Source organism: Octopus bimaculoides, chromosome 6 (genome assembly GCF_046866305.1).
Source record: "Octopus bimaculoides isolate indiv1 chromosome 6, ASM4686630v1, whole genome shotgun sequence".
Taxonomy (NCBI): Eukaryota; Metazoa; Mollusca; class Cephalopoda; order Octopoda; family Octopodidae; genus Octopus; species Octopus bimaculoides.
Window position 1 is genome coordinate 22593009 of NC_142933.1, and position 18163 is coordinate 22611171.

Genomic DNA, 18163 nt, shown 5'->3' on the forward strand with positions numbered 1-18163 from the left:
ATGCTTGTTTCTAGTGCAGGGGAATCAAATATTACAAAAACTGTTCAATCTTTTAGGAAATAATGTAAAATATATTTCCGTATTAATATCAAGTTCACAGTTTTATAAATCTGTTTCTCGCCCCAGGATTTTTTTCAAAGCTGTCTTTGAATAATTCATGAGAATACAAAATGGTTTGCAAAAATGTAAACAGCGCAAGTCTATATGCTTATATCCACACGTATATCTACACACACATACGAGCGCATACACACACGCGCCCGCACACACACACACACACACACACACACACACACACACACACACACACACACACACTCAGACACGCGCGCACATACACACACAGATGTACGTGCTAATACACATAGATACCAATCTATGTATTTAGATATATGTATGTCTGTCTATGTGTAGCTTTGTGTGTGTGTGTGTGTGTGTGTGTGTGTGTGTGTGTGTGTGTGTGTGTGTGTGTGTGTGTCTGTATGTATACATTCATATGCAATCGTAAATAACAAACTTATATACATATATACACTAATGCTTTAAAGACTATCGCAAGTCTAACAAATTAGCAATTGAAGATCAAATAGGTGAAGTGAAAGTAATATGGAGATAGGCGCAGGAGTGGCTGTGTGGTAAGTAGCTTGCTTACCGAACACATGGTTCCGGGTTCAGTCCCACTGCGTGGCACCTTGGGCAAGTGTCTTCTACTATAACCTCGGGCCGACCAAAGCCTTGGGAGTGGATTTGGTCGACGGAGACTGAAAGAAGCCCGTCATATATATGTATATATATGTGTGTTTTTTGTGTCTGTGTTTATACCCCCAACATCGCTTGACAACCGATGCTGGTATGTTTACGTCCCCGTAACCTAGCGGTTCGGCAAAGATAGACCAATAGAATAAGTACTAGGCTTACAAAGAATAAGTCCTGGGGTCGATTTGCTCGACTAAAGGCGGTGCTCCAGCATGGCTGCAGTCACATGACTGAAACAAGTAAAAGAGTAAAAGAGTAAGAGTATGTGCTGGACACATTTAATAAATATAGCAGCCACTGGTCTACATTCTAAATATCTGCTAAATCTAGCTATATTTTACAAAAGTTTATTATAATCCGATGTAGTTTATTACATAAATAAATTAAGTCATTTTTGCAATAATCCAGCCACAGAAATACAGCAAAATGCATGAAATGACCCAGGTAGAGTCGTTAGAGAGTCCGGTATTTGATAGGCATCGATTTTCATCCTTCAAGATATATGAAAACCTTCATCAAGCAGTGTTAGTGGTATTTCCGGTTTAGTGATCAACGACCCGATGTTTCAATACCTTGTAGGGATTATATACATGCATCTATATACGTACAAACATACATACACACACATACAAACATGCATACATATATGCATGCATACATACATGACATACAGATATAGATATTTACATGCATACATGCATACATAAATACATACAATCATGATAGATCGCTGACCACTACACACATTTTTTTCTCTCCTTGTTTCTCTCTTTGTTTCTTTCTGTGTTCCTTTCTGTGGAAGAGCGTAGGCTCGAAATGTTAAAGACTTTCTCAATTACCGAGCGTTATACTAATAGATCCATCTGTTGTTTACACCACCTGTCTTCATCTGTTGTTTTTTTGTGAATCCTACCTACCTACCTACCTACCTACCTACCTACCTACATTATACATACATACATGCATGCATAAATACATACATAACATACATATATACATGCACACATAAAAACATGTATGCACGACACATTCTGATTGAATCTTCCATGTGTTAACACGAACCTTCTGGCGACAATGTAAACTTTCATTTAATCAAGATATCCTTGGCCTGAAGAGTAGCCTCTGGTACACACCTCACTTGGATATTTACCACTTCCGAGGTTCCGCTCGCTATGAAGCATATGTAACCCGGATCTTATCCACTCCATTCCCTAACTTTTGTATTCTTATTCGCATACCCGGCAACCCTAGTAGTCTACCGTTAAATATAAAGAACTCTTTTCAATTTATCGTACTTCGATAAGAAAAAAATCCACAACCTTCCGTTTCAACAAACAACTATTACCCCTGAAAATTGTTTTGTTATAGTAATTTTCAGGCCGGCGTAAATTTACCCAATTCGGATACAATTTTCGTTGCAAGAAGTAAATATTTCATATATAGTTTACATATTTTCATAACAATCCTTATTTAGTGCTTATAAATATATTTTGAAAATTTCAAGCCTTCTTTTTTTTGTTGAGAGTTGCCGAACACTTTACTTAATAGAAGGGAGTATATAACGACATCATAAGTTCTGGTGCTTGCTCATTTTTATTATTTTTGTCATTATTTTTGTATGAGAGTAGGGGACGGAGCAAAAAAAAAAAATAAAGGAGAAACATCAAACTGAAAGGAAATGGCGGCGAATTCTCGTTTAGCTGATGTCTTACATCCATTGAAAGAGACATGTTTCTTGACACTCACTAATCAAGAAGAGTACACACGCACACACAAATGCACACACACACATACACACACTTACATACACATGTACAAGCACACATACATACACATGCACAAACACACAAACACAAAACACTCACACATATATACATACATGAGTACATAAGCAGACATATAATTATATACGTACATCCATGGCTACATACAAACATACATCTAAACCTCCGGCTATTGTATCCTATCTATACATTTATAATTTTTAAATATTACCATAAGTGCTGAGGGCAACGGTAACAACCATTTTACACGAATGTCATCAAAAGCTGGGTTTTCCATAAAAGAACAAAAGAAACTGTCTGACGGATACAAAGAAAAAATTTCAAAAGTATTCTAAATATTCTAAATACAAGTCCTTAAAAGGAATATATACACACCATCATATATACATACAGAAAAGACGTATACACATATGTAATTAGACTTGAACACACCCGGTTACTAATAATACACGTGCAAAGACATTTGCGTAGACACAATGCCGAATAACCTCACACACTGATAGATATGTAAATATACACTTTCGTATTCACAGATCCTGGAAGTGATGTGACTCAAAGAAGCATTGTTGTTTTGTTCGTAATCGGACTGTATTCTGAAAAGAAAAGCTTTTATAAAACACTTGACTGGCATATGGCGTATGATTGTGTGGTTATGAAGCTCGCCTTGCAACCATGTCCTTTGGGGTTCAGTTCCACTGCGAGGTACTTAGGGCAAATGTCTTCTACTATAGCCTCGGACCGGTGGATTTGGTTGATGGAAACAATGTGGAAGCCTATCGAATACCCTCTCCCTCCCACACACATGTAAATGTTAAAAGTATATACTGGGGGGTTGATTTGTTCGATTAAATCTCTGAAGGCGATGCTTCATCATGGCCACAACCGAATGACTGAAAAAAGTGAGAGATAAAAGTTAAAGGTTTCCCACACGCACACACACGCACACACACACACACACACACACACACACACACACACACACACACACACACACACACACATGTATGTGCTGTATTACATATATCGCTATATATCATAGTAAAGATTATGAAGATAACGATGATGATGATAACGATGATGATGATATTAATAATAAACATACTACTACTACTACTAATAATAATAATAACAATAATAATAATAAATAATAATAATAATAATAATAATAATAATAATAATAATAATGATGATGATGATGATGATGATAAATTCTTGATTGTAGTACAGAATCAAAGCTTTCGCAACTGAAACTACTGAATAACACGAAACGGGTCTAGACCACAATCGCTACAGTGTATGTGGAAGCGGATAAAATTTAGAAAGCTTTTTAGTCTCTGGCGGTCCAGTCTTGGTCAGCATTATCAAATCTGCCCCACCTAAAGAAAAAAAAAAATTAAAAGAAAAAAGAAACCGCCAAAAGTATATAATGAAGCAGAACACATATGTAACTCCAGAATACGGGGCCAGAGAGAATAAACAATTTACGACATAGTCTTTGGTTGCCAAGTTTCAACCAAGTAAATTTACAAAATTGGGATCTACATACACCGAAAGTTATGGAAGAGATGGTAGGCTAATACTAATAAAGGTCCTCAAAACCTGTAGACAAAGACATCAAGGGAGCCTGATCTCTTTTGTCACAGAACATCAAGAAAAAATCTCTTCTGATCGATATATAGTCTATACAAGCTTCAACTAGTACTTACCAAATTATTTAAATAACGACATAACAAATGAATCCTCAAACGATATATTCAAATTCCGCCGAGGTCCACTTTACCTTTCACCCTTTCGGGGTCGATAAATTAAATACCAGTTGCGAACTGAGGTCGATCTAATCGACTGGCTCTCACCGTCTCCCAAAATTTCGAGCCTTGTGCCTATGATAGAAAAATATATTTATATTATTGTAAAAGATCTGTTTTAAATAAATAATATTCCTTTCTACTACAGGCACAAAATTTGAAATTTTGGAGGAGGGGGCTAGTTGATTGCATCAACCCCAGTGCTTGACTGGTACTTATTTTATCGAACCAGAAAGGGGATGAAAACAAAGTCAACCTCGGCAGAATTTGAACTCATGACGCAAAGACGGACAGAATAGAGTTAAACATTTTGCACCGTGTGCTAACGATTCAGCCAGTTCACTGATTTATTTTAAATAAATAATATTGATTTCAAATTTTGGCACAAGGCTAGCAATTTCGGGGAGGAGGAAGTCGATAACATCGAGTCCACTACTCAACTGATACTTATTTTATCGATTCTGAAAGGATGAAAGGCAAGGTCACCTTCGGCGGAAATACCTCCAAACAATTTTCCCAGCGTGCTGACAAAACCGCTTGCTCGCCGCTTGATTTTAAATAGATAATATTAAAAACTGAAATATAAGTATATATAACAATTTATAAGTACAAATCAAATGCAACTTATATATATATTAAAATTAGATCTGAGTCCCAACAGATTATGCTTCTCTCAAAGAAATGGAGAAATCCAAATATAAGGACCTGAAAATAGAGATAACCGGAAAATGACGGGTAGGGGCTGAAATAGAAATCCTTGCAATAATAAGTGCCTTGAGAATGATAAAAAAAGAACTGGGTACAGGGCTCAAAACTTCAAAATAACTTCATACACACAGGGTACTTTCAGTGCAGTAAAAATAAAATTAAAACAAAACACTGTACATAAACCTGTGCTCGTTGGTGCAGTGAAAACACACAATAAATATAAAACGGTTAAAGGGTAGCATTGATGTGGTGTACTGGCAGAGGCATTAGGTCAAATTGATTTGTACTAGTTTTTCTTCTAACGAACTGTGTTCTGAGTTCAAATTCAATCGAGACCGTCTCTAGTTTTTCTGAATTGATAAAGAAGCAGTTCTTTTCTACCATAGCCACATGGCCTGAAATTTGTGGGAAGGGGACTAGTCGATTACATCAAGTCCAGAGTTTCACTGGTACTGAATTTGTCGACTCCGAAAGGATGAAAGGCAAAGTCGACCTCGACAGAGTTTGAACTCAGAACGTAACGGCAGACGAAATACCGCTAAGCAATTCGTCCGGCGTGCTAACGATTCTGCCAGCTCGCCGCCTTATAAAGAAGCAGTTCTAGTCAAGGAATTGTTAGATTGCTAGTGTTTGGATGGCATGACTACTGCTTCTTTGCATTTTGAAAGCGAGGTGGTTGAAGTTGTTGATTACTAGACAAATTGACCTGACCTTTAGCCTGGACGACACTAGTATCATAAAGAGGGGAGATTATATGTAGGGACAACTGCTAGGCTCCTTCATAAACATTCTATGATACATTGGACAGAATCTCTCCCGAGGAAGAGATCCAGGTCCTCTACAACAAACAAGAAAAGCCGTTGATATGTACATTTACATGCATATATGTTGTTGTTGGCACTCCGTCGCTTACGACATCGAGGGTTCCAGTTGATCCGATCAACGGAACAGCCTGCTCGTGAAATTAACGTGCAAGTGGCTGAGCATTCCACAGACACGTGTACCCTTAACGTAGTTCTCGGGGATATTCAGCGTGACACAGTGTGACAAGGCTGACCCTTTGAATTACAGGCACAACAGAAACAGGAAGTAAGAGTGAGAAAAAGTTGTGGAGTAAGAGTACAGCAGGGTTCGCCATCCAGCATTCCCTGCCGGAGCCTCGTGGAGCTTTAAGTGTTTTCGCTCAATAAACACTCACAACGCTCGGTCTGGGAATCGAAATTGCGATCCTATGACTGCGAGTCCGCTGCCCTAACCACTGGGCCATTGCGCCTCCACCCATGCATATATGTAGTAATACATAAACACACACACACACACATATATATACATATACATATACATATATATCTATGACGTTTTTGCCGACCGGTGGCGGGCGCCAGCAGCGTCAACTCGGCTACGGCTATCCCGTCAAGTACGAGAAGGACATCGGGATCAGGTCAAATTTGTGGTTTTTAGTAAAAAGAAATGACTACCTAAGATGGATTTTATAGATGTAACGTGTAAGTTGGACAGTAAAAAGATATGCAAGACATCTCTAAAGTTTAAAATATGACTGTTCAACATTCTTCTTATCGAAATTCGAACGATGGATATTTGTTTCCTTGTCAGAAAAAAAACCCCTCCATTATGGCAATAATTCTAATAATTAAAATGGAAAGACACATATACATGTGTATGTGTGTGTGTGTGTGTGCGCACGCATATATTTGCTTGTACTTGTTGAAATGTGTATTAGTATATGTATGTGCGGAGGTGCAATGGCCCAGTGGTTAGGGCAGCGGACTTGTGGCTATAGGATCGCGGTTTCGATTCCCAGACCGGGCGTTGTGAGTATTTACTGAGCGAAAACATTTAAAACTCCACGAGGCTCCGGCAAGGGATGATGGTGAACCCTGCTGTACTCTTTCACCACAACTTTCTCTCACTCTTTCTTCCTGTTTCTGTTGTACCTGTATTTCAAAGGGTCAGCCTTGTCACGCTGAATATCCCCGAGAACTACGTTAAGGGTACACGTATCTGTAGAGTGCTCTGCCACTTGCACGTTAATTTCACGAGCAGGCTGTCCGTTGATTGGATCAACTGGAACCTACGTCGTCGTAATCGAGTGAGTGCCGTAGTATATGTATGTCTTTGCCTGTATGATGCCTTATGCACATTATGTATTATAAATTTATCTTTCTTTCCTAACATTTAATCTTTCTTGTTCTTATCTACCAATTACAGTCCTGATTTCGCCACGATTCGAACTATCAGCTCAGTTGTTTATAGTTATTCAAAGAAAAAAGAACAAAACAACAACAAAAAAAAAACATGGAAAAATAAAAACTGGAAGAGGAAAATAGAAAGGATTTAATGGAATATTTTTAAGTAAGGGATGATAAAATATCATTGAAAAGTAAAAAGTATAACGTAGCAGAATGAACTCCATTATAGATAATTTCCACGATATAAACATTGATAAGAATGTTATTAAAAATTATTCTACCGTTGAGTCGAAAATAACGGAATCACGAGAGGATGAATATGGCGTACAGGAAATAAGTATTAGTGTTGAACCATCGCAGGTCTCTATTAGGAACGGCAGACCACCCAGCGTAGAAGTAAGTTTGCTTTGAATTATTTTTCTGTACTGTTGTTGTTTATGATAATGATGATGAGGAGGAGGAGGAGGAGGAGAGAGAGAACAAGAAGAATATTGAAGTGTGTGCATGTCTGTACGAAAAGTAGATATGTATAAATATATATTTGTATGTATGTATGTACGTAGGTGTCTATCGCAGGAATGGGTGTATGGTAAGTAGCTTGTTTACCAACCACATAGTTCCGGGTTCAGTCCCACTGCGTGGCACCTTGGGCAAGTGTCTTCTACTATAGCCGCGGGCCGACCAAGGCCTTGTGAGTGGATTTAGTAGACGGAAACAGAAAGAAGCCCGTTATATATATATATATATATATATATATGTATATATATATATATATATATATATATATATATATATATATGTATATATATATATATATGTATGTATATGTATATGTGTGTGTATAAATTTGTGTGTGTGTGTGTCTGTCCCCCCTACCATCGCTTGAAAACCAATGTTGGTATGTTTACGTCTCCGTAACTTAGCGGTTCGGCAAAAGACACCGATAAAATAAGTATTAAGCTTCCAATGAATAAGTCCCCGAGTCGAATTGTTCGACTAAAGGCAGTGCTCCAGTATGGCCGCATTCAAAATGACTGAAATAAGCAACAGAATATATATATATATATATATATATATATATATATATATATATATATAGAATATATATATATATATAGGAGTGGCTGTGTGGTAAGTAGCTTGCTTACCAACCACATGGTCCCGGGTTCAGTCCTACTGCGTGGCATCTTGGGCAAGTGTTTTCTACTATAGCCTCGGGCCGACCAAAGCCTTGTGAGTGGATTTGGTAGACGGAAACTCAAAGAAGCCTGTCGTATATATGGTTCAAATACACGATAACGACTACTCTAAGTTATTTTCGTAGCTCATTTTCTGTGCTCGATAGTGGGACCGTGGGGTCCTGGTTTCATGGTTTGAGGACTGTGGAACCACCTCTTAGCCACTATTCTTCTCAGTTCTACACTTAGCCCGGAGTGGTATCACCTTATAAGGGTGCCAGCTATGAGTTAACTAGCACCCTACCGTGACTGGTGGTGTGGGACCGGTAGAATGCAGTCGCCGTATTTCCTGTTTGGCGTAAGAGGCGGCTAAAAGGGGCGGAAGTGAAGGGAGTGGGAATCCACTCCACTTAGTAATTTCATATTCCTAAAAAGACAAGGGGTCAAGGGGGCAAGGTTGACAACTAATCTTACCCTAGTACTAGGGTCATGGAATGTGCGTGGGTGTAGCACAAGTGAGGTAAAGATGAGAGAGATAGGAGAAGGATGGATGTGCTGGCACTGAGCGAAACTAAGAGGAAAGGTAAGGGAGAGTACCTGCTTGGTGATGTGACTGGAGGTGTGCCGATAGTGGGAAAGGGGAGGGCTCATGAGGGAGTGGCATTGCTGGTGAGTGAGCATGTGAAGGAGAGTGTGGTTGAGTGGAGGGAAGTGTCTTCAAGGTTAATGTGGATTTAGATAATGTGGAGAGGAGAGATGTGAGTGTTTTTTTAGTGCATATGGTGCAGGGAGTGAAGAAGAAGTAGAGGATTTCTGGAAGGGACTGTCAGAGTGTGTGGATAGGGTAGGGGAAAGTGGTTATGCGGCGGTGTTAGGTAATTTGTATGCGTGAGTGGGAAATGATAATGTAGAAAATGTAGTAGGAAAATATGGAATTCCTGTTCGTAATGAGAGTGGAAAGAGGTAGTTGGAAATATCTATGGAGCAGGAGCTGGTGGCGAGGAGCTGGTGGCGAGGAGCTGTCTTTATAAAAAGTGGGAAAAGAATAAGTTCACATTGTGGAGGGTGGAGGGAGGAACAGTAGTGGATAGGGCCTAAATTAATGCTATAGTAATATAGTATTTGTGATGCCATCAGATTCTTTTATTCTTTTAATGGTTTCAATCATAGGGCTGCGGCTATGCTGGAGCATGAAGGTAGATATAAAAACTACAGCCTTTCAGAGGTAGGATTCTTCCTGTAGGCAGTTGGTAGGATTAGGCTCTGTGTTGCGAATTGTGCAGGTGTGTCCATATACTGCAGTGTGTGATGTTTGAAGAGATATTGCCTAAACACAAGTAGCTAACATTGGAATTATGGTCCCATAGGTAATTAACAAATCCTCGACATCATAAAATATATGCAGTAATTCTTTTTCTAGTTTCAGACATTTCCTCGTAACTACACCTTCAGGAGTATAAGTCAATTATGTTGACGCCAGAACCTAACCTGATATTCATTTTATCGATCTCATTATATTTACGTATGAAGGCGGAGGGTTAGCAGAAACGATAGCACGCCGGGGAAAATGCTTACCGTCATTTCGTCTGTCTTTACGTTCTGAGTTCAAATTCCGCCGAGGTCAACTTTGTCTTTCATCCTTTCGGGCTCGATAAATTAAGTACCAGTTGCGTACTGGGTCGATCTAATCGACTAGCTCCCTCCCCACCCCCAAATTTCAGGCCTTGTGTCTATGGTAGAAAGGATTATATTTACTTATCGTAATGTTGAATTCATAAATGATTTCTAAGGGATTTTAGATTCATTTTGTACAATCTATTTAGACTGACAGTTGGGGAATACTAGAAGAAATAATGTCATCAAGTTCCATAGCGGTCGAGCCGAAAATGACGTACCAAGAAAAAGTGGAGTGTATGACTTCTTTACGGAAAATCATCTTGGAAAAAATATTGATGAATGGAAATGTCGACCTAGCTGAAATGAGACGCTTACTTTCGGTAAGACGAGTTCTTATTAATAGAATGACCAAATTTTTTATCTTGCATTACGTACATGCGCGCACACATACACATACATACGCATGCACACACTCACACACGCGCATTCGAACATATGCACATATGCACAAACACATATACTTCTATCCTTCTCTCTATCTATCTATCTGTCTGTCTGTATGTCTGTTTCTTTGTCTGTTTTTCTGTCTGCCTATCTACCTGCCTGCCTTTATGTGTGTATGTATGTATGTATGTATGTGTGGAGACGCAATGGCCCAGTGGTTAGGGCAGTGGATTCGCGGTCATAGGATCGCGGTTTCGATTCCCAGACCGGGCGTTGTGAGTGTTTATTGAGCGAAAACATCTAAAGCTCCACGAGGCTCCGGCAGAGGATGGTGGCGAACCCTGCTGTACTCTTCCACCACAACTTTCTCTCACTCTTTTTTCCTGTTTCTGTTGTAGCTGTATTTCAAAGGGTCAGCCTTGCCACACTGTGTCACGCTGAATATCCCCGAGAACTACATTAAGGATACACGTGTCTGTGGAGTGCTCAGCCACTTGCACGTTAATTTCACGAGCAGGCTGTTTCGTTGATCGGATCGACTGGAACCCTCGACGTCGTAAGCGACGGAGTGCCAACAACAAATATATGTATGTATGTATGTATGTATGTATGTATGTATGTATGTATGTATGTATCTATCTATCTATCTATCCATCCATCCATCTATCTATCTATCTATCTATCTATCTATCTATCTATCTATCTATCTATCTACACACGTGCAAATTCATTTTGTTCTTGTTTTAGTAAGAGTGGATTATTATTTTTGCAGTTCATAGATTTTTGACACCAAACCTTTTCTATGGGGTCATAAGTTCACAGACATGTTTTTCCTGTGAATTATGTAATGTGATTGATATGTGTTATGCATTTAAAATTGTGATAGGTAATCCAGCGTAAATTCTCATGTCTTTAATGCATAATATACATGTAAATCATAATGTTCATATAATTTACAACCCTAAAACTTACCCAGGTTGGAGGGATGGCTGAGTCGGTGGGTGGGTCATGCTTGAAATTTCGAAGTATGAATCGTTTCTTGTACATGAAACCATGTAGTTGGGGAGCAAACTTCTTACCACACAGCGAATTAAAGGACGAATCTACATTCAACCATTTTACACCTATATATACATACATATATATATATATATATATATATATATATATATATATATACATGTGTGTGTGTGTGTGTGTGTGTGTGAGTGTGCGTGTGTGTGTGCGTGTGTGTAAGTTTGCATATACATACGTAGATATATGTACTTTCTTTCACTTGTTTCAGTCATTTGACTGCAGCCATGCTGGAGCACCGCCTTTAGTCGAACAAATCAACCTCATGACTTATTCTTTACAAGCCTAGTACTTATTCTATCAGTCTCTTTTGCCGAACCGCTAAGTTACGGAACGTAAACACACCAGCATCTGTTGTCAAGCGATGTTGGGGGGGGGATAAACACAGACACACAAACACACATATATACATATATACGACGGGCTTCTTTCAGTTTCCGTCTACCAACTCCACTCCCAAGGCTTTGGTCGGCCCGAGGTTATAGTAGAAAACGAGGTTTCGTTCTCTAATTGGAGTAATTTCCAAAAGTTTTCTAACGTTGATTCTTCATATTTTATTTTGGATTTACTGCTGTAAAATGGCGTAGATATGAAAAGTTATATAAATATATTATGTATATGACTTTAGTTATAGAACGATGTTCGAAAAATTCAATGATATTTTTCATTATTGGTGGAGATTAGATGTTAATATGGGATGAACTATTTATTCACTTCGCTAGACGATCGTTTCGTACAGAAAGACAATAAATTCATTTTAAGAATCTGAGTTGTCAAAGAGTACTCGTCAGTAGTACAAGAAAAAACGAGAACTTAATAAAGAAAAACGTTAACTTTAGAATTACATGGGTATTGTGCTCTTACTAATTTATAATGTGTGATTATTCTAGGAGTCGTGTCTATTTAAAACAAGACTGCTCGGATTGTACCGGTAGACTTGGTGTTTGACATCCCTTCGAAGGATTTCGATCCTCACCTCTTTTATATGTATATCACCAGTCACTGCATTTCCCACCCCCACACTTTGTGCACCCATGTGAAGTCTCCATTCCCTAGTCACGCTTCTCTGGCAATACCTTACACCTTATATTATGATCTCGTACCATATATTTTTATATGACGTTGGTAGTACAATCACTTGTATTCCCTCTCCCTATATTTCTAGTGCAGAGATATATTCGAAGAGAATGTAGTTTTGAGCTCGCTGGATTTGTTAAAAGTTGACAATATGTTTTCGCTAATTCCGAAATTAATAAAGTCGATGGAATACTTCTTGGCTGAATTGAATGCAGCATTGAAGAACTGGTCAGAAAATAGCTCTCTGTCCGGTGCGTACAGCAATATTGTAAGTATGAATATTTATCATTTGGCAAATGCACTTGCATATACAAAAGTACTGACATTTTGTTTTTAACCCTTGGTTAATAATAGGAAGAAGAGCGGCACTTATGTAGGGTCATATTAACATCATTGTCTGTCCCTTAACAAAGTAATGTGCTAGGACCTTTAGATGAATCTATTGACAGCAAGCCACAGCATCAATTGGTTAGCATTGGGCTCTTACACATGGATAACACTGGTGTTACCATATCTTTGCACTCGTAACTTTTAGGGCCCTTAGAAACTGTGAGAAGGGTGGTATAATGTTATATGCAAACTGGAGAGATGGCTAACATGCTTGCAACAAAGTGCAGTGCGTTGAAAGCAACTGAGGGCCAGGTAGCAGTGATGTTAAATCAAGTGATAAATTTAGTCTCTCGCACAAAGCCAAGCATCGTCCATTCTAACTTACAGTTGACTAAGGACTTTCCATCAACCGAAAATCCCTCACAAGACTTGACTGAGACTTTCTTAGAAGAGACTTTGTCCAATATACGAAAAAGCAGGATGGATCGAGAGCCACCTGATCGCGGTGCGAACCTGTTAACCACACGTCAATCACCTGTTAATGTTCAACAGACAAATTCGAGAAAGGATTTAAGAAGAAAAAACATTTAAGAAGGAAATGTGTGTTTGTAGCTCTACAGATCGTAGCTGATCCTCTAATTATCCTGTAATCTCTTAGATTAGCCTACTCCCCAGTAAATTAATTAAAACAGAGATTGTTTGGACTATCAACATTATCTTAGATATTTTAATTTGATACACTACACGTTTATCGATATATTACATACATATAAACATATACATACATGTACTTATGTATACATACACGCATACATACTTACGTACATACACACACACTTACACACGCACATACACACACACAAACACAGACAAACGCACACACACACACACACAAGCATATACACCCATATACACCCCCACAGGCGCACATTTATTCTTAAGAGTTCCTGCAGGGATGATGAAAGACTGATTTACCTTTTATCCTTCCGACAACGATGTAAAAGACCACACCAGGGTGGTGGTAGCGGAACAGTTTGAGAATCTGGAAGTATATTCCAAAAATAGCTGGACAATGTAAAAAATTATAAGCATGAATTCGTCAGTCATACAACCATTTGGTTGAAGAAAGCATAATTTTCGTCTCTCGGAAATTATTGTTCTGTTAAAGTCTTTTGCTAGTTTGAATAAGAATTCGAAGCAGGTGCATTCCTTCAAACATTTCCAATACCATTTATTGAGGAATTTCCAGCTAAAAATCGGTTAAAACAATTTATTCACTGCATTGTTGGCACTCCGTCGCTTACGACATCGAGGGTTCCAGTTGATCCGATCAACGGAACAGCCTGCTCGTGAAATTAACGTTCAAGTGGCTGAGCACTCCACAGACACGTGTACCCTTAATGTAGTTCTCGGGGATATTCAGCGTGACACAGTGTGACAAGGCTGACCCTTTGAATTACAAGCACAACAGAAACAGGAAGTAAGAGTGAGAGATAGTTGTGGTGGAAGAGTACAGCAGGGTTCGCCACCATCTCCTGCCGGAGCCTCGTGGAGCTTTACGTGTTTTTGCTCAATAAACACTCACAATGCCCGGTCTGGGATTCGAAACCGCGATCCTATGACCACGAGTCCGCTGCCCTAACCACTGGGCCATTGCGCCTCCACATTCGCTGCATAATGGATGTTTAATAGTCAGAAAGCAAAAGTCTGTTGTAGGTTAAGGTAACCAGGAAACCATTCGAAAGAATGTCAAACATGCTAGCATCAAGAAATATCAATATCGAAACCGGAAAAATATCAAAGTGTTGCGTGTGTGGTTTACTTTACTGCATGGAGTTAAGATAAAGGCATTAACAACTATATTAGTTTCAATTTTGGGGGCAAGGCCAGTAATCTCGTGGTGAGGGCAAGCCTGAAGGAATATTAAGCAAAGTAGACCTCGGGGGAATTTGAACTCAGAACGTAAAGACGGACGTAGTGCTGCTAAGCGTTTTATTGGTCGTGCTAACGATTCTGCCAGCTCGCCTCCTTCACATTAACAACTGTATTGCCAAGTAGATTAGAAGTCTTTGAGATGTGGGCATATAAAAGACTTTGGCGAATATCAGGGATAGAATTTTGACAATTAAAATTTTTAAAATTCCCCCTCATCGCATATACTGTATCATATTGGGGTTGAATCATCAAAAAGCAGTATATTATAGAAGTCAGAATACATCAGGAAATTATCTTTTTATAAGAATTCGACTGAATGTATAAAACATGCCAGTTTCCCGTTCATTATCTCTCGTCATATACATACATACATACATACATACATTCATACATACATACATACATACACACATGTTATGTTTCTGTGGACGACGTCACACATGTGATTAGCAGCTGTCCTAAAATGTCGTCACGGTACTACCTCCCTATGCGGCACGATGTTGTTCCTATAACAGTTTACAATGCCATCTGCAAAAAAGACTGTCCTGAAATAAACCTAGAAAATCCTTCTGCTATGGAATGCATTCATAAACACCAACTCAAAGAATACAGGTGGAATATTCCCATCAAAACGTCTGTCAAATATAAACATGACAAGCCGGATATTGTTGTTTGGGACAGATGGGCAAAAGTATGTACCGTCATAGAGGTCAGGTGCCCTGCAGATATAAATATCTCTTTGAAAATCAAAGAAAGAGAGGAAAACTATGGACATCTGCTTCAAAACCTCCAGCTTCTATATCCAGACTATGAATTCATATTCATACCAATAATAATTAGAGTACTAGGTTTTGTTAGTAAATGCTTTAAAGAAGAATCTGGATAAACTGGGATTTTCAGAAAGCGAAATCGACTGACTAATTCGTACATTACAAATGCAATCTGTGAGTGGAACAGTAAAAATATGTAAGACTTTTCTCAAGTTCCAAATGCGAATTTGTCTGTGTTAACTACATCCCAAAGATGGGGTCTTGTAGCTTTGTTGGAAACCGGCTCCCTCCTCAGTGGAATATTTATAATAATTAAAAAATAGAAGGTGTATACTGGCACTCCAGTTGATCCGGGAAACGCAACAGCCTGCTCGTGAAATTCCCGTGCAAGTGACTGAGCACTCCACAAACACTTGTACCCTTCATATAGGGAGACTCAACATGACACAGAATGTGTTAAGGCTGGCCCTTTGAATTACCGGTGCAACTAATTTTTTGCCAGCTGAGCGCACTGGAGTAGCGTGAAATAAAGTATCATGTTGAAGGACACAAAGCATCACCGGGAACCGAACTCATGACCTTACGATAGTGAGCCGAATATCCTAACCACTAAGTCAGGCGCCTTCTCTACATACAAACATACATACATACATACATACATACATGTATGCATGTATAGGTATATTTATATGTGTGTATATATATATCCAATTTTTGTGTGAAATGTTTGCATATAACTATAAAGATCTTGCATGCTATTCTTACTTATCGATTACATGTTATTTCCACGGGCCATTGCCAACGTCACAACTATTTTTCTCATCTCCAGATGTCGAACGTAGCTTTATTTTATGAATACAATAGCACCATAGCCATCGTATTGAATATACTACAGGGTAATGAAGGAATTGAGTCCTACGACGCCACAATGAAGAAGGTAATATATAATATTATATAAGACACACACACACACACACACACACACACACACACAAACACACACGCGCGCACACAATTCAAATAAACGAATAAAATTAACGGACAAGAAGAGGACGTATACAAGAAATGTATTAGGTTGAAAAGAGAAAGTTTTGACGTTTCGAGCATAGTTCTTCGTCGGAAAGGAGAAAGGGAAAAGTCCACAGAAGGAAAAGAAATCTCCAGTAGCACGTGATTCCATGCTACTTCAAGTTTCGCAGCCCCCTAACGGGAACCCGACACCTTCAGGCTTCTGGAAAGACGAGAAGCCTGAAGGAGTCGGGCTCCCGTTAGGGACCTGCGAAACTAGAAGTAACACGGAACCGAATCAAACTGTTTTAGATAATACATGTAACACCTACTAAATGTGTTAAGTGCCCTTTGTTTTCGCTTGTCCACTTACTCGTGTATATATATATATATATATATATATATATATATATATATATATATATATATATATATATCTTTCCTTTCCCGAGCGTCTAGTAACACTATCCGTATCACGTCCTCGCGTTGTTGCTTTTTGTTATTGTTTTTTTTGTCTTTTTTTGAACTTATATATATGTATATATATATGTATGTATATATATATATATATATATATATATATATATATATATATATATATATCTATATATGTGTTTATATATATGTATATATGTGTTTATATATATGTATATATGTGTTTATATATATGTATATATGTGTTTATATATATGTATATATGTGTTTATATATATATATATATATATGTTTATATATATATATATATATGTTTATATATATATATATATGTATATATGTATATATATATATATATATTATATATATATATATATATATTATATATATATATATATATATATATATATATATGTATATATATATGTATGTATACATGTGTGTGTATATATATATACATACATACATACATACATATATATATATATATATATATGATGGACTCTCCTGTCGAAGGTGACGTATGAGCGTTCAGATTTTGCCGAACGACCTGCACAAATGATTTGTTTATTGGGATCAAACGTATGTAGGCGCAGGAGTAGCTGCATGGTAAGTAGCTTGCTTACCAACCACATGGTTCCGGGTTCAGTTCCACTGTGTGGCACCTTGGGCAAGTGTCTTCTACTATAGCCTCGAGCCGACCAAATCCTTGTGAGTGGATTTGGTAGACGGAAACTAAAAGAAGCCCGTCGTATATATGTATATGTATATATATATGTGTGTATTTCTGTGTGTTTGTCCCCCAACATCGCTTGACAACCGATGCTGGTTTGTTTACGTCCCCGTAAATTAGCGGTTCGGCAAAAGAGACCTATAGAATAAGTACTAGGCTTACAAATAATAAGTCCTGGGGTCGATTTGCTTGACTAAAGGTGGTGCTCCAGCATGGCCGCAGTCAAATGACTGAAACAAGTAAAAGAGTACCACACATTTGCTCATTCTCTCCATCAAATCGACGTTATCTGAACATGT

The 18163-nt window shown here is 38.3% G+C and overlaps 1 protein-coding gene across 2 annotated transcripts in view; it reads left to right on the plus strand.

Moving 5' to 3' along the window:
- The window catches only part of LOC106883920 (uncharacterized), a 23347-nt gene extending 6686 nt beyond the window's left edge, over window positions 1-16661 (plus strand). For both annotated transcript variants that reach the window (XM_089353599.1, XM_089353598.1), the window contains exons 2-5: window positions 7283-7659; window positions 10265-10438; window positions 12742-12921; window positions 16518-16661. In XM_089353599.1, coding sequence (XP_089209725.1) covers window positions 7477-7659; window positions 10265-10438; window positions 12742-12921; window positions 16518-16646 — 666 coding nt within the window. In that variant the 5' untranslated portion in view covers window positions 7283-7476 and the 3' untranslated portion in view covers window positions 16647-16661. The remainder of the gene's footprint in view (window positions 1-7282; window positions 7660-10264; window positions 10439-12741; window positions 12922-16517) is intronic.
- Window positions 16662-18163: the final 1502 nt, after the last annotated feature.